This window comes from Lepisosteus oculatus, chromosome 2 (assembly GCF_040954835.1).
Source record: "Lepisosteus oculatus isolate fLepOcu1 chromosome 2, fLepOcu1.hap2, whole genome shotgun sequence".
NCBI classification, from domain to species: domain Eukaryota; kingdom Metazoa; phylum Chordata; class Actinopteri; order Semionotiformes; family Lepisosteidae; genus Lepisosteus; species Lepisosteus oculatus.
In genome coordinates, this window is record NC_090697.1 from 25798136 (window position 1) to 25822839 (window position 24704).

At 37.7% G+C, this 24704-nt stretch overlaps 1 protein-coding gene across 1 annotated transcript; it reads left to right on the top strand.

The window, feature by feature from the left end:
• Window positions 1-1677: 1677 nt before the first annotated feature.
• Window positions 1678-22944, top strand: LOC102686252 (syndecan-1). Its single transcript, XM_006626372.3, has 5 exons — window positions 1678-1912; window positions 17668-17740; window positions 18850-19514; window positions 19895-19997; window positions 20591-22944. Exons 1-5 carry the CDS (start codon window positions 1847-1849, stop codon window positions 20755-20757), a joined length of 1074 nt encoding a protein of 357 aa, XP_006626435.3. The 5' UTR covers window positions 1678-1846; the 3' UTR covers window positions 20758-22944.
• The last annotated feature ends 1760 nt before the right edge of the window (window positions 22945-24704 follow it).

Below are 24704 nucleotides of genomic sequence, written 5' to 3' on the forward strand. Positions count from 1 at the left end.
TCGTGTGCTCTCTATTCAAACCTGTCAAGACAAAAAGATTTATTTCTTTTAGACCATTAGGGTAGGAAATTCATCTGAACCCCCGGCTCTCTCAATTCACAGCAGTATCATCATTTTTGTAATTTGGTGATCAAAATATTCACATTATTCTAAATGGGGACCTATGGTTGGTTTATTCTTACATTCTTATTGCCTATTTTATTGCTTCTCCACAATGTCTAGATTGAAGATAAAAATTATGTGCTACATAAACATTGAAGTCATAAGTGGTCTCTTTATGCGTGACATTTCCCACTTTACATATACTGTAAATCTTACGGCCGACAGGTACTGTGTAAGAGCCGGCTTACCAGAGCAGGTGACGTCACCGCCCTTCCCTGTGATAGCAGGACTACAGCTACTGGGCTGTAGAGAGATCTCTCTTTAGCTCACCGGGCTGGGTCCCTGTTGAGTGATGCGGGAGTCCCGGGTTTGAGCCCCCGACGATGCGGCAGGGGGCGCCCGCCTGAACCCCTGTTGCGTTACAATACAATTTTCAGATTGTTGCTACTTTTAAGCAACATCCCGCATTTGCCTACTGTATAATCCACCAGGATTTTTTCTCAGTCCTGAATTTAGTCTTAGTCTTGTCAAAATTAAAATTCAAGCTTTTACACTGTTTTCCAATCCTATTGTGGTATCATATGAGAATATCAGTAATGAAATAATTGTACCAGAATTTACATAATAATGAAAATCAATCAGGAAGAGCAATGGTCCGCATACAGATCCCTGTGGTACTCCACTAATTACAAGCATTGTAATCCAAGTACAATGCATGCCAACCATCTGTAAATTGGGAAGTATTAGTTTATGGGACGTCTTCTGAAAAATCTAAATATTTCAAATGATATCTTCTGCAGATGTACATCATACAAAGTACTTTTAAATTAATTAAGAACTACATTTTTATATCCATGTTGATTATCTTCTAGAATCATATTGCCTTACAGATTTTCATCTGTATAGTTTAGTTCTAATTATTGTTTCCTTAACCTAGTATGTAACAGAAATAAGATGTATTGGTCTAAAATTAGTTGGTTCCATTTTGTCACTTGTTTATGAATGGGCACTGTATTAGTCAATTTCTAGTCAGATGGTACAGCCCCTGTCTTGAAAGTCTTGAAAGTGTTGTCTTAATGGCTTATTGTTTCCTGAAGTACAGTAACTTCAGGCCATGGAGGTATGTTTATCATATGGGCTTCGAGTACCTTTAACACTTCAAAGTTAAGTTCTTAAGTATAGAATTTGTGTTTGTTCAGCATAAGCCTTGTTGTCTACTCTCCTTGGTAAACACCCTTCATTAAACATAGTCATAAAGTGTTTTTTCTCCTTAAATGATTTAAAAGTGTGCTTTCAAATACAATATCTAAATTATTACCATAAACAATCAGTTTTATATTGATTCCCCTGTCCCCTTCTACTTCTCCTTCGTTTTATTCCGTATTTTTAATGTTATGAAATGTCGCTCGTTTACGTGTTAGTTTCTTCCGCTAACACAAAAATCACGCATGTCAGATTTTTGTCCGGTAGTACTACCCTCTACTAAGGAACGGATGTGTCCAAATTTGGACTGAGGGCGGTTCTTGCAAGCTCACCTTGACTAGACAGAGCGCAGGGCATCAGTTGGAGGGCGGAGTCCTGCCGAGGAAGTTATTATAATCTTCGCTCTCACTCTCTGTTCTTAATTCACCACAAGCCTGACAACGCTACTGGGACTGAAGGACAGAATTGTTACCCGGTTGCTTTTTTTTTAAATTAAGAACAGAGTTTCCCAACATTCAAAGAAAACTCGCAACAAGACAGAATGAGGATGCATAACACTGCAGTGCTGCTATTGTGTTTGGGATTATGGATTCCTGTTGCCTTATCGGTGAGTTTAACCAACTCTTTCTAAATTGTTAAAGACTTTCTGTGTTTGAAAACTAAGCAGGAGAAGAGGGTGCGTTTGGTTTGTGGCTGTTGTTTCTTCAGTCTCATTGTGTTTCGGTGGTTGATAAACTGGAGAAACAAGCCTGCAGTGGGGGGGAAGATGAAAGACAAACGGGTTTAATATATCTGTCTCGGAGCTCGTCGGGTGATGGTCTCTTTTGTAAGGTATATACAATTCCTTTGAATGGAAACGGAACAAAGTTATCATTTGACTGTCACAGAAGGCCAAGCAAAGACGAAACAACTAACAAAGGGAGTGCACACAACTTTCGAAAACACGACACTTTATTTTGCAAGATGTTTTATTTAAAATCCCCCCACTTCTGTTTTTAGCAGTGTTATTAGTAGTAGGACCTGCTTCTTTATTTTTTCGATTTCTTTTTTTTACTTTTCCGTTTCTGTGTGATGGAAATACAACTCATAATTCCTTTTCTTAGTTTTCCCCACATTGCTCTCTCACAAACATTTTTCAACTCCGTATTGGGACACTGATTCTTAAATGAATCCTGTGTATGAGAATTGATCAGCTGTTAATTTAACATTCACTGCTTGCATGGTTTGTACTGGCATGTAAATAGGGATTTTAACTTCTTCGATAGGTTAAATGTGTTTAGGAATGAATTGAAAAGACTACTTCAGGATTCCATCTAAAAAATGACATCTTCTCAAATCCTGGTGTACACGCACGCAGTCTGTCATTCAATTGCAGAACAGCAGAATGTGAGATTCCACGTCTGAGTTTCGGGCGCTTTGAAACTGCACCGCTGTAGTGCGCTTTACAAATTGTTCTGTATTCTTTGTGATGTTTATCGGTTTTTGTTGTATTGTTGTGTTGGACTTTGCCATAAAACAAATCTCCACAGGGATGATAAATCTTTGAATTGAACAGGTTAGAGGAAGTTAAATCTTTACAGACCGAACCCATCTGTATAATCGACAATGCAATATAGTGGCTTTAAGCTTTTGTAGCAATAATACGGTTTAGTCAGACTTTACAAAACTGATTCTTCTGTGGTTAATGTTTTATTTATTGCATTGTGGATTTATTACCCTTTAATCGAAGAGTTTGGAGTAAAATGTATATTAAAACTCTAGCAACAGAAGCGATAGAGCGCAATACATCTAATTTCCTAACATTGGCCGGCTGTCAGAATTGATCTGTTCATTGCTTTTTCATCATGAAGGAGTAATTGCATTTAAATTAAGATCCCCCTGTTCATGTCAGATGGCAGGAACATAAAAAGGAACATTTTTCCCCCCTGTAAAAGAATCTATTAGGTCAGTTAGTTGAAAGTTAAATTTGACTATTGAAAAATAAGTGTCCGTTATGCAAAATAGTTAGCAAATTAGATATTAAAATAAATCCAGACCCGAAGACAATAGACAGTGCAGCCTTTTATTCTGAAGATTCTGATTAGCGACTGCTTTGATTAGTAGAAACTTATTGCTTCAGAATATACTTTTAAGATTTACTCCGTGAAATATTTTCAATTCCGTCCTTCGCAATTTGTGACTTGCTACCCCCTTAGCTTTTTTCAGAGCTACAACAGAGTTTATCTATTTTCCTATAATGTTTGGCAAGAACTAGCACCACAGTACTATTGTTTAAGGTAGGCTTTAGTGGGGTTCTAAGGAGAAGGGACTAGATGCGTTTCCATTTCAGAATGTTACATCAATTACCACTGTGACCAAGCCCTTGCTCAGTGGTCGTTTACTGAAAAAAAATGTTGGACTTTTCCTGTGGAATCTCATTTCCATTGAAACCTCCCCTTTCCCATCTTGGTTTGACGTAACCAAATATCTTCTTGCAAGAAGCCTTAAGGCTTCTGTTTAATGTAATTTCAGTAAATGTCAGTGATGAATCATGCACAGTCATTGTTCTTTAATTATGTAATCTGTACATTCGCTTGAGTCTCCTATTATAATGTGCCCAGCGCTGCAAATATGAGAACTGCTTTGACTCATGAGTTTCGTGAAAAGTGTTCATTTTTATTATTTAATTTGTACATTATTTTGTTTGGATTGGTGTGTGTGGGAGGTATAGGGATTTTTAGTTAGCTTTATTTAAAAATATATGGTTTGCAGTCTCTGACACTTCATATATTTCTAAATCTGAAATTGAGAGTAGGTCACTTAAACACTCCTTAAAGGTTTTAAAATAGCGAGTTCTAGAAGTGTTTAGATATTGTCCCAAAAGATGGTAGAGGTAAACTGCACTGAAACACTACAAGAAAATATTGAAAATAAAATGGAAATTTACTGCTTTGCATCCCCTGTGTAATTGCAATAAATTTCCTGAGACTTTGTTTTTCTTTCCTGAGAGGTTGTAAATTTGTTGTGACTGGATACGAATGATTACCATGTCTGCTCTTCAAGAAAGTGGTCTCCATTTAAATGGCACTTCAGCAATTCTAGGCAGGCTGTGAGCCAGGGTGTTTTTACTGTTGACTGAAGACATACTTTTTTGTTTTAATGTGACAGATACCTTTCAGTGCCTGGTGTTTAACCTTTTATATGATGTAATTTCTGACTGGTTTAGGCATGCCATTGATATACTTTGCAACAAAAGTGGTCTTTTTTTCAAGAAAGTGGCAAAATAAAGGTTAAGCACAAACTGTATTAAGTAATGTTTTGTCTTAAATCTAAGGTGCATCGTAACTTTGAGAATTGATATTCTGTGTTGGTTAATTTTAATGTCACTGCATTGGTGTTTCTTGTGGCAATAACATTTTAATAGACCTAATTTAAATGAGAATAATTCTCATGCTCTGTAATGTACAATGACTGACAACCATTTACACCTTTGAGTAGAACTCGTAATTATGCAGATGCTGAAATTCGCTTGGTAGCAATAATCTTAGAGAGTGGCGATTTCCACCTTAATGTAGTGTGCAGTAGGTTATACGATCTGCCTTTTGATGCTGTGGTGTTAGGTTCAAAATAACTCGGAAAGCTCTTTCAAGGAGTCGTTAACATCTGATTGACACAGTATGTCCCCGTCTCCCTGTCAAACACTGGGAAATACTAGGCCTAGGGCCGTGATTCAGGGAGTCTTTCTGAATTACCATCCTAGTGTAGGTCACTCTGGACTTGTTGTTCTCCATTCAGGCAGAATCTGAAAGAGAAGGAGTGTTCAGAACTTAAGAGTCTTAAATTCTAAACACCCCCTCACTATTGACAAGTTTCACATAAAGTACTGTCTTTATAAGACACTGAATTAGTATGTAAAATGACAAGATTTTACAGGTGCCTTAACATTAATTGAAATTTTAATACTAAATCAACAGGAATGGATGTCTCTTTCTGTTAGACTGTATTGATAGGCTATTTGATAGACTATTCAGTTGAGATTTAGAAAGTAAAGGAACAAGTAAAGGTTTATTCTCTGCTGAAAAGAGAAAAAAGAAACGCAATGCTTCGGCTGTGGAGCCGCCTTCTAGTGTCATTTAGAAAGTATACAACTATTCACTGGTAAGAGGGCAGTGTGCTGCACCCTTGTGTCCATTATTAATCAGTGTGAGGAAGTTGCTCTTAAATTTAGTTTAATGATATATTTCCAGTATAGCCCAAAAATATATATAATTATGTAAGCACCTTATGGCAGTTGCATAGATAGAAACTTTATTTTTTATTATCCCGTTGAGCCTGCAGATTAAGTTTGTGGATAAAATTAAGTAAAGTTGCTCTGCTTAAAGCTGAGAACCTGCTGCATTTTTTTCTTATTATAAGAAAAGGTACAAATGAGGGGAAGCCATATGGCCCATCTTCACTTTTTGGTAGATAGTAGTTAATTGATCCAAGGATCTCATCCATCCATCACATTAATGGGCTAAAGGAACTATTTTAATACCATTGCAAATGCATCCTTTAACTCACTAATGCTTAATTCACACACAGTGAGTCACTGATAAGATAATGTACCTTTCCTGAAATTACTTTCACACTTACAATATGTCAAACCTTTACTGTACAAAGGTTATAAAGGGATTACAACTATGAAATGTAGTGAAGATTGTTTTTTATTGAGAAGGGTGTTCTTTGAAAAAATGTTATTGGGTCTTCGATTATTTTCCAGTCTGATAATGGTGGAGACAGGATCATCAGTCATCAATTAGATGGTAATGTCTCCATGAAATAACTTTCTGAGTTAGTGATGCAGTGAGAAGTTTGGTATTTAGGTACATATGTATTTAGGAAGTGAGCATGCAGTGAATGTTTAGACCCTTTGGTTTCGAGTCTGGATGTTGCTGCTTTGTGTAAGAAAATTTCAACATCTCAGACATAATATGAGGTGAGTTATCCATGATAGGACTTTCAGTTAAAACCTTTAAACTATGACCTGCTGTACATGTCCATGTTTTTCAGTGACATTCTGTACCGTATTCACATAATAGACTTCCCATTTCTCCACTGTTTAATAAATAAGGAACAAGTAAATGCTGAAGTTACTGCTGTGAGTTAGTCAGACAGTTTCTGTTAATCAGTTTCATACAAATAATCACCAAATGTTTAAACTCCAACCTAAGTATCCAGGCTGTCATTCAGGGTGAAAATGAACATTTGAGCTGGTGGAATGGAGTTAGTTACGGTTTGCATTTTTTTTTCATTTTGTGTTTTTTTTATCATGGGATAAATTAAGACGTAACAAACAGAAACAAAATTGGAAAGGTTGGTAATCAAGCAGTTTTGGAAGATAGGTGAAAGCATATGACCAGACTGTTGACATTTTTGCGTTCATTCAAGATTTACAAATGAATGAAGCCGTGGGCCTTTTGAGGAGAGAGCTCTTTATAAATTATATTCTAAATGTAAAAATGTGATTTCCTATCGGACTTTCAATAGCCCAGTCCTGGACAATAGAATATTTCTAAGTTTAATTTGCTAAAGTCTGAAAGAAATGTCTTCACAAAGATGACTGCTTGGAGTCTTGTATTTAATCAGTTTTAATTACGTATAATCCAGACACACTACTGTATGTTCATGAGCAGACTCAGGGCCATAATTGTTGTAGATGAATCTTTAATCTCAGCATTTCTTATCAGGCACCAGATAACTTATTACCCTTCCATGTCTCTGTGGACTCTCCACTTTGATACCATGGCATTTTAACAGACTAATGCTCTGTTCTTGCCTGAATTAGATTTGGATTCACAAGGTCATATAAGGATGCCTTCCGCCAGATCTATTTTCCAGAATTCTGAAATATATTTACTGGATTAAAACATTTGGGTGGTTTTCTTGTCAAGTTGTAAGTCAATACTTGTGTAATTGTTTACTTACTCTTTTTATGTACATTTGTGAAGATTCCCCACAAGTTGGTTACATTGATTTTCGTCCAACAATCGGTCACGGTGAATGTAAATCTTGCCTCTTCTGCTCCATAAATTAAATTGTATATGTTTTCAAAGAAAGACCAGATAAAAATGGTATTCAAAACCTAAAATGCTTTTTACTGTATCATTAGTAGGTTATATTCAGATCTTCCTCTTAATATGGTCTTCATTTGCTACTAGATATTATTCATAGTTTTTTGTAACATTGGGGTTATCAGTGTTGTCGTACTTTTTCACTGTCTGTAGGCATATTTACGTAAAAAGGTCTTTCATTGTGAGGCTTTTATGTACTCTTCAGTCTGTTTCCTGTCTGTAATCAATTAAATCAATTTCATATTAGATGTTAAAGATGATGGCGTTTTCCTACCACAATGGCTTTGTCAATATTTTGCTGTACTGGTTCTTATCTTCTTTAGCTGCAGATATTATCCTTTTCTGTCTATGATCCTTTCCTCTACAGAATATCTTTGGTTCATGGGTTCTTTTTTCACTTGTGTAGATTAATTTTCCAGGGTTGGGAAGGATTTTCAAGATCTGTTTTTTAACGAGTCAGTTTTGTGCAGGAAAGGCAGTACAGAATGCTTGTATGCAGAGGTCTAGACAGTTCCATCTTGATACTAGATTCCCACACCAGATGGGACTCATGCAGTCGGTACCAGTTAGGGTTTGTGTGAACCTTGTGTCTTAGGGGTACTAAAGCTGGCAATTAGGTTTCCATCAACTCTTGGTTTTGCCTGACCTTTAAACGGGCCTTTTTTGTATGAGTTAATCCCTCTTCAGTTCTTCAGTAACAGACCAGAAACATCTGTGAAGGCTGGAAGTGGTGGTTTCAAAGGCTCCTCTTGATGATTTGAGCTGTGCTCACTCACAGTCATAATTGCGCACACCCACTTGTTCTCTTGATGGAAAACAAACAGGGCTCACCATTACTTTTTTTTCAAAATTCTGTCTCGTTTGTTTTATGATGTCTGAGTTCTTCTAGTAGTGCCTGTTTCCCCTCTTGGCAGGGAAATATGCAGGAAGTAAACCAAAAATGGAAACACCAATGTAAAGTCATTTAATAGACTATTGGGCCATCTTGTTTTGCCAGTTTGCATCATGGCATAGTCTACCAGCATCTGGACTTCTGCAGGAATGACATGGCTCTATTCTTCCATGTGAAAGTCGATCAATACACGCCAGGTGGATGGTAGGGTAGTGGAAAGTGGTTCAGGCCATTTCCTGATGTCAGTCCACAATATCTCTGCTGTTCAGCTGAGAAGGCAATGACACATGGATCCCTCTGTAGGAAAAATACTTTAACATGCAGTATGATTAATATGACCATTATAGTACCATAAAATAGTGATTGACATTGACCTGGCCTTAACCCTATGAGGTTATGTGTACATCCAAGCTACACTAGGGAAATGCACCCCACAACATTATGGAAGCACCAGAACAACTCAGGGCTGTGGTTGTATAAGTTAGTGTCCACAGACACATGACAAAGAATGATTCATCGGACGATATCTAATTTTTCCAATGCGCATTAATCAATTGTTTGTGCTCTTTGCACTGCTCGATTGCACGTACATTGCCAGGTGTGATGAGTGGCTTCTGTACTGCAGACTGACTGTGGAGTCTCACTCACTCTGTGGAGTTTTTGGATGACTGTTTTTGATTTAAACTGACTACTCATGTCCCAGATTGACATTTGCAGTTCATGAGCTGCATTGTTCACCTCTATTACCTTGTACGTGAATATCGTGTGTGGAGTATGTGCTTCTGCCAGTTGTTGCTCTTTTCTGCTTAGCCCTTTCCTTCTGACTTCTATGCTGACATCACCTTAGACACTGCTGCTCGTGAAACATCTGCAATTTGGGCTGTCTTGGTCACTCCTGCCAAATACCCCCAAAATTACCACTCTTTCAGAGTCACTGAGGTCTCCTGTTGGAGCCATGCTCGCCATAATTATAGACGACCAGGCCTTTACAGCATTTTTATATACAACCTCATGTATGCTAGTATGTTATTTGCTTAACAAATGAGCTACACCTATGTGAATATTTTTGGTGTCCCTATTTACCCAGGTGTTTCCATTTTTATATCCAATACATGTGTGTAAACATGTATGCAAACATGGAAACTAAATTACTGTACATTATTGAAGATAGACCTAGTGAATTTCAACACTTTTACTGTTACCACTACTTTTGTTAAAAAACAGAAATCTTTATCTGCAGAATCTTAATCCTAATATTTAGAGGCAATTTCCATTTCCAACAGTAAGGTGATTCTGAAAGTGATGGGCACAGTAAAAGTTGGTTTGACTTCATCATTCTCTTTTACATAAATGTTTACTCTGATTAAAAAATCATGGGTGAAATAGTAGTGTTTAACACGTGGTAGACAGGATTTCCCAGGCAAGATTTTCTATGCTTTTCCATGATCTCTCTCCATATGGCAGCAGCAAAGCCATCTGCATCCAATAAAACAGGTTAGTAATCTCTTAAGTACAGTTCTCCATGAATTTAAAATACACGATGGTCAGTCTTATTACAACAGGCACTGCTAACAAAGATGTAAACATCCTGGAACACAGATGAGACCAGTCTGTATGTGGAAGGTTAGAAACTAAGACTGACCTGACATGTTTATCTTTCATGTGGCAGCTTACTCACTCAGTTGAAGTATGTGACCAGCTGTCACATCGGTAAGCTCAGGCCCACCAATATGAATGAACAGACTGTGTCCCTGCTTTTATCTTTTTAATGGAATGCCACAAGAAGAAAGCTTCTTGTGACAGTAAATTACACTTTCCAGCCCTGACTGTAGTGTAGTTGGAGAATGCTTTGTCCGTGACATCCTGGTAGGACACCAGAAAGCATTTCTGTTTTATGTTTCATGTCTTTGAGTTGTATCTTCTTGAGGGAACTTTGCTTGAGATTCCAACAGCTTCACAGGTTGGGCCCACTGTTTTGACAGAAGAGCTGTCAATGCAAGTGGCAGTAACTTTGACAGGAATATTTTTTAAAAGGTCTGGACCAAGCAATTGTGAAAGAAGCTTAAACTAAAATGATTTTCACATTGTCGGTGACACCTCTGTATTGGTGTTCTGAGGTATTAGCCTTGGGAGGGAGAAACAATTGGTCTTTGAACTTTTTTTAATAAACAGTTTAAAATGATTGCATATGTGGTTCATTCTAATGATTTACAGTGAAATCAAATTTTAGCCTTGATTATTTAAGGTATTCAATGGTGGTAATGTCTTTGGAAACATATTTTTAAAAACCAATATTTTTGGTCATTATATATTCTACAGATAAATGTAGAAAATGAGTATATTTGTAGAATACCTTCCTGTTTTGTATGTTGACGTAGGCCTTTCTTGTAAGCTTGACATTTCTCCTGCAACTCCAGAAAGCTGCACAGTGCACCGAATCCCAGCTGTTTGAGGTAGTATTGCCCCATTCTACCAATTCTAGGGTGATGCCCAGGGTTTGGTAGGTTAAAAAAAATGCATTTCATCAGCAGCGCAGTTTATAGTTTTACTGGAGCTGATATGAGCTGAAGTATTTCAGAATTCTTTAGAATTCAGTCTCTTAAAGTTTCTTGGAGCAAAGGCCACTCTTTCGTTTTATTTCTTCAAGGATTTTGCTCCTCTGGCACGATGCGTGTTCCGATTTCTTTTTCCCACTCCCCTTCTGCGGTGCGAGTCTTTTGTTTGCTGGAATCTCATCTCTGACTAAGACCTCTGCATACCTTAAACCCCAGCTAGCTGATCCACTTGGGTGATGACAAGGGCTGTCATCAAGACCAATATAGTATAATTCCCATCTTGATAACTGCACATTCCATGGGTGCCATTGATGGAGTCCTTCAATGCTCCCATTTATATCAGCAACGTGTTTCCTATACATTCATGAATCCTTGCCAGGATGCTCTGTGTTGAGAGTGCTAGGAAAGGTAGGGCTGCAGACACAGCATATCTGGCTCATCTCAAATAAAGCTGTGAGCAAATGGATTAATTTTGTAAAACAGATAATGATTATAATGATGATTCAGTGTAGCAATATTTGTCTCTTGCAATTATGTCACAGGCTGAGATAACCATTGAAGTTATTTCTTGTCTTTAAATGATGAAGTCTTTTTCCATGTGAGTCTTCATGTACAGAGACACACGTAAGGTGCATGTCTGGCACTTGCAGTGGAGATTTCAGTCAGACTGAAAGCAATTACTGGTTCTTCCACGCCTTGAAATATTGCAGTTAGCTTCAGAGAAATTTTTCTTTCATGAGCAGAATATAGTTTTAAAAAAAGAATATTAAGTTTTGCAGTTATCTCTCTGACAAGATTGCATTGCACCTGTTTCACAGACTAAATTATTAGCCTTGGTGATTATCCTGGGGCCTTTAAAAGCACTGTAGTTCTATTGTAAAAAAAAAAGACAGGGTGGGACATGCTGTATAGTTTTGTGTGCCAGAAAAGCTTCAGATTTCTTTACTGCAAAGGTGGCGTGAAGAATGAGTCATCAGATAGCTGACGCTTGTTCACTGATCAGGATATAAATTGCTTTATGGTTTAACATTTCCATTGAACATTTTCTGATGTTAATTTCACAAAGTTTAATCTACCCTTGCCGTGCAAAAGGAACCTGGTCAATTTTTTGCAGCCGGCTACATGCGGTGTATTTTGTTTGGTGAAATGTGCAAGCTGTGGCTTTACTGAAGGAGAAGGGAGGGACCTGGAGAGAGCAAATAACTTTGGTTTTGTGTAATGAAGCCAGTTTCATGGAAGGGAACCTGAGGTTAAAGAAACGGAGTCCCCTTCCCAGTCCTTTCTTTTGCTCATTAGCCAATGATTTCTATTGCAGCTATCATTTTATTGCAAGGTTCCATAGGGAGCTTTATAAAGCAGTGAGCTGTACCTGGTTTGGTCAGGGCCAGAACTGGCATAGTTTCCATGAGTTATATACTGTATGCAGACTTGGAAACGGGCCTCTTATTCATTAAAAGATCTATTCCAATAGATGAATACAGTACTGTAGTACAGTGTATGTAATTGGGAAGAATTCTTTTTCTGCTTCTTAGCAATAAGGACTTCACTTGATAGCAGGCAAATAAGTCAATAAATGATTTACCCAGGCCATCTGAACACAGAGACCGATTTACAGTATATTTGTCCAGAACTACATTTATGACAGATCATTTCAGTCTGTTAGGCTTAATTACAGCATTAAAACCTTTAGTGGCAGAGCACATTGCATATAGAGGCAGCACACCTCTGTATGATGTATTAGAAGGAATTCTCAAGAATAGTCTGAGCACAATAGAGTATTTAAATTGTTTGTTGTTGTGCTGATCAACTTCATGGTTTTTTATGGCAGTGGGTATGGACTCTCATTTGCATTTATCTTGTAGATTCTTGCCAGTTTTCTGCTGTAGAACATGTTAATCTTTCAACATATTTTAAATGAGCAAAAAACTATACTATGGTCTTTCTCTAAAGCTTTACTAATTATGCTTCCATTTTCCTAAGTCCCATACTAATGGCCAACTTGCCAGTACCTGTCCCTTATTCATTCCCCATCAATCGCTTTGTGCAATGGAATCTTTGATCAGTTCACAGCCCTCCCCTGAGGATGAGGTGGGACTTGGTTGCATAATGTCACTGAGTTTTGGAAGGTATTACCACATCACAGCTAATATTCAGGTCTCAGCATGACATCTGATAAAGCGAAGTAAAAAAAAATGTATTGCTCAGCTTTCAGGTTTAGCTTTCTCAGTTAAAGTTCTTCCGATAATACCTTTTCTTGCTGTTTATCCTATGGTCCTTGTTTTTTCTGTTTCAGACTGATTTAAAGGACTTGGAAGAAAAGCACATTTCTCTCTGGAATTTGTTTTAAAAAGATATTCCTTTATCCTTTACTCCTAGAAAAAAAGCTGATACAAATAAAGAGATCACATTGCATAGAGATACACCTACATGTAATCGCACAAGGCTGGTTAAGAGCTGCAGCACCAGCCTATAGTCTCAGCCTGAATACTTTTCAGAAACTAATCCCAATGACCTTTGCACTAAATAGGCCAGAATGTTTTTTACACGAGAGAGAGATCCTCTTGGTCGTGCATGCATTAATTTAAATTTAATATCAGTTCCCAAATCGCCAAGGACTTGTCTAAGGTTGAACGCTGTAGCAGCCTTTCAGCAGTAACCCTAAACCTTTCTGCTGTTCTGTTTTATGTTTGGCTGTTAAACCTGAAACACCTTGAAAGGTAATACACCAGGATAATAAAGAAGGCTGTTGATTGTTGCCAACAAGGATAAAGCTGCTGCTGTTGAGTTGAGTATTCTAGATCAGTGGCAGACAAAGGCTAAGGAGCCTCAGCATTTAATAGTCTATCCATCCATTTAACCACTTCATCCAATACAGGGTCTTGGGGGGAGCTGGTCTCCTTTTAGAATTGTGCCAAGAGGGCATGCACTTATGTGCCTTGATAGGTTTTGCAAAACACTGCAAAACCAGCCAGGCAGCCTACATCTCCAACACTGAGAACGCTTAAGACACTGAGAAAAACTGCTAACTGCATTTCTCCGGACAGTCTATTGTAAAACTGTAGCTGGGGGTGTTTAGGAGTATCTACACCAGCGGTCATTTAAGGGGAGGTTCTACTTCTCTTTGCAATTTAAAGTTAAGAAAATGTGAAAGATGTGTGAAAATGTATAAAACCTATTAAGAGTGAAAATTGTGAATGTTACTCAATGGCAAGGCCAGCTCCTCACCGACAGGATAGTGCACTGCTTGTGGATGTTATTCAGTCACCACCGGGAGAGGTGGAGAGGTCACGGTTTTTAAGATTTTGTTTTAAGGTCACTTTTTTTTTAAGGGAAAGACACCCTCTGCCTCCAGTCTCCCTTCTATCCACAGGCTTCATACAGGCTCCATGCCCTGCCCCTTCCCCTGTCACCTGATGCTGAAAATGTTTTTTTATTGGATGAGTGTTTTTTAAAGTAAGCGAGACCGTAATTATCTTCTTCCTCTCGGCTTCAGTCTGGCCTCTGCTGTGCATGTGCAGCAGCAGGTGATCTCGAGGATGAGAGAAGCCATTTTTGGAAGACTTGTATGTTAGTTTGAGGATTTCCAATTCAGGCAGACTTATACCTTTTAAATTAGGATGTCAAATGATAAAGGAGAAGCTCAAGCTCAGACTCATTCTGAGCTTCTTGTTGTGGCGGACAAATTGGCATGGGGATAGGACCTCCAGATTTAACTGTCATGTGAGAAATGTCTCTGAGCCATTTTGTATGTGGTCAGATAGGTGGAATGCGTGTTCCGACTTAATCAAATAAACTAACAGTGTTTAGAAAGGCATAAGATTTAGACAATTAAAGGGAAATGGCAGATGTATTAAATTATTTCACTCTGGTATTTACCAAAGAGGAAATAAATGTTACAGGTATGAGACGCACTTAAGCGAATTTTCAGGGCCTAATGGTATATCCTCTGGGCCAGATGGTATTCAGCTTAAATAAACACTTATAAACCATTACCAAACCACTTCAACAGTCTCTCAAGATGGGGGTAATACCCACTTACTGGAGAATGAACATAGTTTTCAACCATAAACAGTGTGACAAATCTCAACCAACTAATTATAGACCAAAACATCTTCTATTACATGCATGTTTATGGAAGCTGAACTAGAGGAGCATCTGCATGAGATTAAGATCCGAGAGGTTGGTCAACATGGTTTTAGAAAGGTAGATCTTAACTAAACTTTTGGAATTCTTTAAAAAAGAAGACACATTAATGGATTAACATCATGCATTGCGGTATAATTGGGATTTAAAGAAAATGTGTGTTTATGCACCTCATAAATAATAACTTGCCAAAATTGCATGCAATAGACATTCAAGGAAATGCGTTCCTGGATTGAGAACTGGCTAAAGGATAGAAAACTGAGTATGGGTAAGAGGTGAATATTCAGTAAGGGGATCCGTATTAGTATGACTGTATTTCTTAATTGATTTCAAATATCTAGATTCTTGTATAGTTAGTGAACTATAGACGATTGTGGCCACTGTAGATGCAGCAAAGGAAATTGGGGGGGAGTAGATGGAATTCAAGACAAACACCTGGCAGATGGCATTCATAGAGTACAGTGTATTTACACGGAGATATCAAAGCCATAAAGTTATTGCTTCTCTGGAATCATTCCTGGGCTTAAAGGAATAGCCTAGGTTAACAAGCCGAAAAAACTAAACCTGAACAGAGAAGGCCATCTGAGGATCTGATTCAAGTCTTCAAAACCCTTAACGGAACTTAAAGTCGACCCAGCAGACGTCTTAAGAATGTAGCGAAAGGAAAAATTAGAGGCCACGAGTGAGAACGTATGCTTGAAGAAGTGCCCCCTGTTCCTGCTTTTAAATGCACATCCATGGAAAGATTTGCCTGAGTCTGGAGAAAGCGATCCACTCCTGTTTTGAAGCCAATACCCTGGCATCTTTTAAGAAATGGGAGCCAAACAGGCTGGATGGACCAAATGGATTTTTCTTATTTTTACCCGCTCTTATGTTCTTAAAGAAAATGTGTTTTTGGCTTATCTTTAAAAACCATGTTTATGAATACAAAGATTTTCTTTGCAGAAAAACTGGGACATTATGTAAGTCATAACAACATTTATAAATGATTAGACAATAGTGCAAGTATGTCTTTCATCAAACCTTTTGACAGGTGCCAAGTCTCCTTTTTTATCCATTTTGTTGAATACGTCACTCTTTTGTACATTGTGTATGACAAAGAGCTGAGAAAATCGCAAACATTTAAAAGGATGACTCTAAGGAGATCCTTCTTTGTACACAAACTACTACAAAGTAGTAAAAGGTACCAAGAGGGATATAGATTACTAGGATTTTCAGGGCTTCCAGTCCAGAGATCTAGCCTGAGAAGCGTTCAGAAACCATTCATCTCAAGAGTCTGGCTCCTCACATGTCTCAGGGCTCTGCAACAAGGAAAATAACAGAGCGCCTTGTGCCCTAAACACAAAATGGAGAGAACCCAAGCCTTGCTCTTCAGACACCAGTCAGATTTAACACACGATTCAAAGAGAATCCTTGGCTTCCCCCCACTATAGCAATCAGACCAACAGTCTCAGATTGCTTTTGTTCACCTGCTGCTGAAACAGATGGGCTCCAAGAACAATACTGAAGGCTGTAAATTATCATTATCATTATGACTATTTTATTTCCTGTTTTATTATGGCAAGCACAAAGACTTTCCTTTCAAAAAATTAACAGGTTAAAAAACAAAAGTCAATGAGGTAAAAAGTTGGTTCTGGGAAGACTAAAACAAGGAGACTGCTTACAAGTGATTTGTTTTCATAATATTTCAAAAGCATTGCAGTTTGCTTAGGCAGTCATGCAGCTCATGGGAACTGTTGCACAGACCATGCCTGCCATCTCGCATCTCTTCAAGTTTTCTCTTGGGCTCGGTTTTTGGCCAAAGATTAGTTATAGGCGAATGCCATATGAGACCAGTATCTTGAAGATAAGGTACCTGAATGTAAACATCCTCAGCTGTAATAGTGCATTGGGGATTTTAACAAAACACTACAGTGAAACTGAAATGTGTACTCTAGTGTGCTTTTTGAAAGACGTTTCTCACATTTATGTGGGGTTGAAAATCCAGTATCCTTTCTGTTTAGGTCTTCTGCACAAAAAGCATTCCTTGCACCGTGCATTAATGTGTTCTGTTTAGGTCTAGTTTGGCAGACTTACACATAAAGCTATAATTGAACTGAGTGGCGATGAGAATGTTCAGAGTTGTGTAACCCATATTGCTTTCACTTTAAACCCCTAATGCACACAATGTACTGTATACACCTCTATACAGACAAGAGAAGTACCACTCTATGCATGTTTTTGATTAAATTTTGTAATAAACATACAGAATTTGTAAACTGTTGTTCTTTAATGACGTCAATTTAACACTCAGAATTGGCCATGAGTGATTTAAAGGCATTTTATTAAGGGGGGGGGGATAAAGTAGTTTTTACAAAACACAGAAGTCTGTTTTCCCAAACTTCAACAGTATTCTTGAAGCCATCCTGAGGTATAGTTGCCTTAAATGTAGCTGGGGTGTGATTTATTAATAGTTTGGTTACCCCCTTAAATGTGTTCCTAGACTGACAGCTTGCACCAGTACAGGTTGTGGACATTGTCAAAATGTTTGTGGTAAAAGATATTTTGCAAATGATGGTGTGTATTTTAGAGGAAATGTTTCATTTATTACAAGATATGCACCCATGTCACTAAAGATGAAAGTGTTGTAAGATTACCATATGAGCCCTATCTCAATCATTGTCAAATTATTATTCACCAGAATTCAATTCCTCCTGAAGACCTGGATGGGTCATCAGATGATGAAGATTTCTCTGGTTCTGGAGATGGCACTGGTAAGGTTTGTCTGTGTGCATTGACAAAGGGGAGGATGCGATTAGTGAAGACCTTAAAAATTCCTTCCTCACTGTATCTAAAAAAAACAAAGAGCAGTAAATAGGAGCCAGAGGTTCTTAATGGCAGCTCTTACAGAGCAATCCAAGACACTCCATGCTCTGATCCAAGACGCTCTTATTTGGATCCTTCACAATTTGTGCACTACATCTGATAAGTAGGATATTCTTTATGAGCCATTGAGACTTTTATCATAACAGGATTTTATTAATTTTATCCTCACAGACTACCAAATAGTCCAAATACCAAATAGCCCTAATAGCAGATTAGTTCACCTCTACCTCAACCAAATGTAGAACGTATACCTCTATATTATATGGGAGTGACTGTTCTTCTTGCAGCCTGCAGTTTTACACTTCCTGTAAATCCTAAGAGCTGTCTGAATTAAGGCATAACCCAAGTGCGCTGTTGCTGTCATTTGTAGACCACCAGCATGTCCACCAACATTCATTTCTCTGAAGAGGCTACTTCCATCATTCATCTTTCACTATGTAGAGCTTGCTAAGGAAAGGATAAGCTGTTATTGTGCAGTCAGTTCTCGTGGAATGTGAAACTTACTGACCCATTCCTGCAGCTTTGGAGAGGATGAGTCATTGCTTTGGGCTATAGTAGGCAGTACAATTAATAGGGCTGTGTAAATACCTAGGGAATAGCATTTAAAAAGTTAATGATCCATTCATGTTTTTTCTAAGAGGAACCATAATCTGCTACTATTGAACATTTTCTGACCATGTAGTTTAAAAGTTTTTATGTGGCAGTAAATAACACAATAATCAGTAAATGACAGTAGATTAAAAACTTGTGAATTTGTATTTAGAAAGGCTTGTACACTGAAGAGACAATTAGAAAAACAATATTAAACATCAGTCCTGACAAACAGATAGGTCAGACAGATAAAGGTACAATTTATTTAACAAACATCATTCAAGACTAGGAAGAGCACATCTGTCCATGATCTGATTTTAATAAGTAATTTCACACATAATAAGATGCCATGTAAATATCTATTTGTACTATTGTTTAGCCTTACAGTTTTTTTTCCCATTCCCAGTGTTTGATACCCCAACTTCCTCTGAAGATGAGCTTCATTTGAATGTCACTGCAACTCCCGTAGTCTTGAAAACAACTGAATCCCCGAAATTACACGAGGCTGAAGAACAAAGGACCACATCATTGGCTCCTGTTTCATCGAGCAAAGTTACAACCACGCCCGTCTCTACAGCATCTCCTGATACCACGGTGATGCCACAGATCCCCGTTCAGGAGCCCACCTCTGCCAAACCAGAAACAACAACCCGGGATGTCGCCTCCCCTCCTATTGTAGATGTGGCCACCTCTGCGCCCAGTGCTGCAGACACCCCTCGTGGCAGTACTACTGCTGAAATGGATTTCCCACATTCTGAGGACCTCGAGCCCACTACTGCAGCTCACAGCTCTTCAGCCACTCTCCCCAGCGATGATCAAAGTGCTGATCCTTTCGTGAAGGGGACTTCCGTCGTCACTGTGGCTGCACCTTCACAGCCGCCTACCACTGCTGGAGCCGAAGATGTGACCTTCAGAGAAGACTCGGTCCTGTCTTCCACCATCCCCGTTCACACCACACAGCCCTCCATCGAGCTAATTCCAGAGAATGAAATTCATCCGAATCCCAGAATGGTCAACACGGAAATACATTCCATTTTGGCCACAATCAAACCGGAAAAACCCATAGAAAAGGTACAGAATAATATTTGTCTGAAGTTCAGGTTCAAATGCACCTGTTTTGCCCTTTTTAAATAATTACAAGGAAGCACCTATAAAATGAACCTTTGAAGCATTTAGATAGCTTTTAGTTGAATTGGCAAATCCCATATATTCATATTGTCAGTTTTATTTTTTACTGCTCTGGCTTGCTCCTTTGTTATTTAGCCTGTATTCCTCACCTTTTTAATATAATTCAGTTTTATTCTCCTGTACGTTTGCATGCATTAAATATATTTTTAATCATCAGTTGTAAAGCCTCTGCACAATTCCTTTGTCGCAGAGATGCGAATAAATAGAAATTCATGTTGGTCTGGGATGGAAAAAGTAAAATGGCTTTGTACTTTGTCTTAAAGGTTGATTCTGACATATACTTTGCGGAAGAGCGTCCTTTAGACTCTGAAACATCAGAACAGGCTGCAAGTGAAGGACTCCTGGAAAACAAAGAGGTGCTGGCAGGTAAAAATAAACCCGTTTTATTGCAGGTTTTTAATTGGTGATCCTTTGCTTTCCCATTTCATCTTAGAATCTTGATCTAAAAAAGAGGAGACATGTTCTTAGTATGAAATTCATGAAAAGGTTTCTTACATCATTGTGCCACAAACTTAATGAAAAGCTAGTATTGTTTTTTTGTACTAACATTTTCATAATCGTGTAGATTTTTACTTTGGGGAGATAGTTGGACTAAAACAGAAGATTCGCCCAATAAGACATTACAAAAAGAAATGGTTCATTACAAATTGCTCCTTGATAAGAATACTAAATACTGTACTTGTATTATAAGACATAGTATGCACAAAATGTTATTCTGGGCAAACTGCTGCTGAGAAATAATTTGGCATATGCAGGTTGTAATGTTGCCTAACACAATTAGCTAAGTCGAACTTGGGTTACAAAGTGTTTTTAATTAACATGGGCATAAAATGTATTTTAGGGTAAAATGTTAATAATTTTCCAACAAATTACAGAAAAGGCAGGAAAACAGTAATGCCATGGGTATAAGTATTAGAAGTTTGTATATTTAAGAATGAGTTTCATATTGTTTTTTGCAGGTGTTATTGCTGGTGGAATCATTGGTCTTGCATTTGCTGTACTGCTTGTAGCCTTAATGGTGTACAGGATGAAGAAAAAGGATGAAGGAAGCTATGCTCTGGATGAACAGAAACATTCTAATGGGGGCTACCAGAAACCACAAAAACAGGAGGAGTTTCTTGCATAAACTACTGGGACAAATACTCTTCTTAGATCTTAATTTCTGTCCCTGAAATATTTCTTCTTTGTGTCTGTTTTATCAAGTGACAGACTTGTGGGCACAGACTTAAAACTTGGTCCTGCAGCCCAAGTCATTTCTGACGTTTTGGAGGAGAATTTGGATGAATCTTGCGCTTATTTAAATAAGTGAGCCTAAAGACACACTGAGCTTCTGACAAACATGGATTTTTCTCTAATTTTTTTAAAGAAACAGTTTAGTTTATGATTCTTCTGTGATTTTTTTTTTCTGTTGCTGTTGAACTCAATTCCTGTGCTTGGCAAAAGGGAATTGGAAAACCAGTTACAGATTGCTTTTTTCCAGTACAACATTAGCATTTGTTTCATCGTATGACTTTAACTCTGTACTTTTTTCCCCTCAACATAAACAAAGGGAATTTTTTTTTAGAAGAATGGTTCAGCATCAAACCCATTGATGCATATCTTAGCTCAGCAGTTGTCGCAAAGGATCAAAATTCTCATCTTTTTCCACAGATGACAGCAGTAGAGCACATTTTGCACATCTAGGCAGGTGCATGAGGTAGACTTTCATACCATCAGGCATTGCATGATTCAGTTTAATAACTTCCCTGTTCCTCCAATAGTGGTTTGTCCAAAGAAGCTGCTGCTTCTGTCTTGGAATACTGCTTTCTGTATATCTTTTCTACATGGAGCATCCTTGTTTAGACTTGAGGTTTTGTTTTAGTTTAGGAGACCACCTGTCTTTATTATAGGGCTATTATTTTAGCCTTCTAGCTATCACGGAGACTTGCTGAAAAATGAATCCATGTTTCTGAAGCATTGTAAAATTCTAATTGAGACATGCAGTGCAGATTTTTACAAAAGACATTTGGCAGAGAAAGCACTGATAATCATTAGAAACTGGATGTAAATTGTAGAGAACCTTCAACCGCAAAACATAAATACTCTTCCAAGCACATTTCTGTATTGGAACAGCAATGCATTGAATTGCCCAATAGTATTTGCCAGCAAGTTCCAGACTTTGTTGGGAATTGTACACAAAGGGCCTAAATAAAGCTTTTTCTCTCTGCACCAAAATCCGATTGCTGCCATTGATAAACATGTTGTTTTGAGGCTTTCTTCTTTTGGCTACATTACTACAGTACTATATTAAATGGAGTAAAACATAATTATATGGAGATTAAGTGTATTTTCAAGTTGAACTGGTTTCTTGAACCAATGTGGTATGCTAACATCACATTTTGTTTTGGCTGCTGCTTTTTAAACTTGTAAACTATAATCTGAATTACAGCAACTAGTTGGTAATAGGTTTACAGAACCAGATCATTTCAATCAAGCCTTGATTCAAGAAGTCTTTGACCATTTTTGTTTTTGAATGATCACTATACTGTTTACTATTACAAACACAACAAATGAGTATTGAATCCAATATACAGTCGATAATATTATGTGAAAAGTGCCCATTGCCTAATCAAAATCTGTAGTATCCCGGTGATACAACTCTTAAATGACATGATTGTGAAAAGGTTTTAAAGTTATTGTGGCACACCTGGCACAAGTGCAAACATTAGCTTGTTGCGCTTAACAGTCTTAGATTATTGCATTTTTGGAAGTCACAATGGGATGCAATATGGGAAGAGTATGGTTGTTGTACCACAAGAATGTAAAATGTAATTAATGGTGTAAATAGTTGTACAACCGTTTGAATGCCAACAATGGATACCCCCTAATCCACTGCTGTGGACAAAAGCATTATCTTTTTATTTTAATGTGTATATTTTTCTTTTTCTAACTGTTATGGACTGATACACTGTTTTTTGTAATGTCGTGCCACAGCCCTTTTTATCCTCTGTGCTTTCGCTTCTCATAAAAGGTCGGACTATGCAAGTATGATACAAAATGCCTTAAATTGAAGTTTTCTAGATATCTGAAAATAAAATTGAGTAGAATACTGTGGAGAAATTGATAAGTCCAGTGTACAATGATGTTAGTCTTTCAGAGTGAAGAGCATAAAGACTAATCCTGAGCTGATTTTTCTGCAGTGTAATGGATAATTTTTATATTTGGAACAATGAACTTTTTATATATTTGGCTCAGACTTGGAATTGTATAAAGGTTTCTATTTATTTGTGAGTTTCACAATCATGCAATAAATCTGAACATTATCACAATTAAATGGCAGTGCATTTTCTTTGTAATGTTTTCAATTTTGTATGTTATTGCTTATGTACTTCTGAATATGACATTTACAAATAATACGTAAATGAACTGCAGTGAATCTGTGAATAATGCAACAGTTTTTTTTCCTAACAATCCCTTAGTAGTTAACCATTGAACCATTCTGCCCATCTAAAAAAGCTTATGGTTTAAGAAGAGAAACTTTCAGTGGTATCCACCATCTTTTCAGACATTAGAAGTAACTTAATACTGCCTTTGTACCTTTGTTCCTGTTCTATCTTTTGATAGTTTTTAAAATTGCCCTCTGGCTTCCTTACTGATCAAATCAACTGCATCACCAAACACCCCTCTGTGCAAAGATACACGACAAGATAGCTCAAATAGCTCCTTTAATATGCCAGCAATGATTCTTAGATTAAATCTTGCTAACTCGGATTTTAAGTGAAGGAGTAATCTCATACAGATACAGGTATACAGTCACTTTGAGGGGGAATACAGTATAGGTGAACTTGTTTTTTTTTACTTGCTCTGATGTCACTGCTGTGAATGCAGTAGTAGAAATTCGGTTACAACTCCGGGTTTATTATCCATACTGTTCTTTCTGTCTGTATAAAAAGCTTAATGAGAGGTATTTCTCAAGCTTTCTTTTTTTTTAAATTGCATGCAAAATTCTCTGGGTAAGGTGAAGACATTTCCAGGAATTAATCACATGTGTGATGTCTCTTCACATACTTACTTAGGCTCATGGTGATCTCAGTGGGAGATGCACCCATCCGCCACCTGACATCGACTCTCCAATGGGGTACCCTTTTTAAAACATGTCAATAGGTAAAATGGTTCAGTAGGAAATGTAGGTTGGAGATGCATCTCTGTACTTTAAAAAATAACAGTATTAAAGCTGTTTCTAAACAAATTTGTTTTGCAATTTTGTTTTACTTACAGTAGATCAAATATGACTGCTGTGTGACAGTCAGGCACCTTTAAGCATTCTTTACCTAACACAGGATGTTTTTCAGACCATTACATTGAATTCCATTCCTTGCATTTACTGTGTTCTTGAGATTTATTCATACTCCACATTAATTTATTGCTTGGACAATGTTCTGTTCAAAACAACTAATCAAAGATATACTGTAACTTTAATAGCTTTACACAAAGCAAAGTCATGTTTTTCTTAAGTCTCAAAAACATGAAGATCTCATTCATTCACACCTCTGTGGTTAATGTTTTGTAATTGCTCATGAATGGAGTATGTATTACAGTGACATGATGCTTCATGTAGTGTTATGAAGTTTGGTCACTTCTGAGGGTGATATTTGACCATTGTTCCAGAAAGAGCTGCTCACAGTTTTCAGACCCATTTCTGTGTGTCCATTGCCCCCCTGTGATCTAACCAACAATGTGTAATTGGGTTGAGGAGATTGAGATAGCCCATAGAGTACATTAATTATGACAGATATTTAGTCCACCAATTAATTGCAGTACCCACCTGAGTGATGCACAAGAGCAGTTATTTGCAGTCCCACTACACAGAGTTTAAACAGGGCATTACCCTTACACTTTCAGAAGGCAGTGTAGGATCTTTAACGATCAGGCACTCATGACTTTAACTTCAAAATCAAAATACAGCATCCCCTTCAGCACAATGTCCCTAGACACCACACTGGAGCATTGGTTTGGAACAGAAGAAAGACCGTCACCTACTGATCCACCAGCACCATTTGCAGTAATCCCCATCAATATGGGATGTTTCCCAGT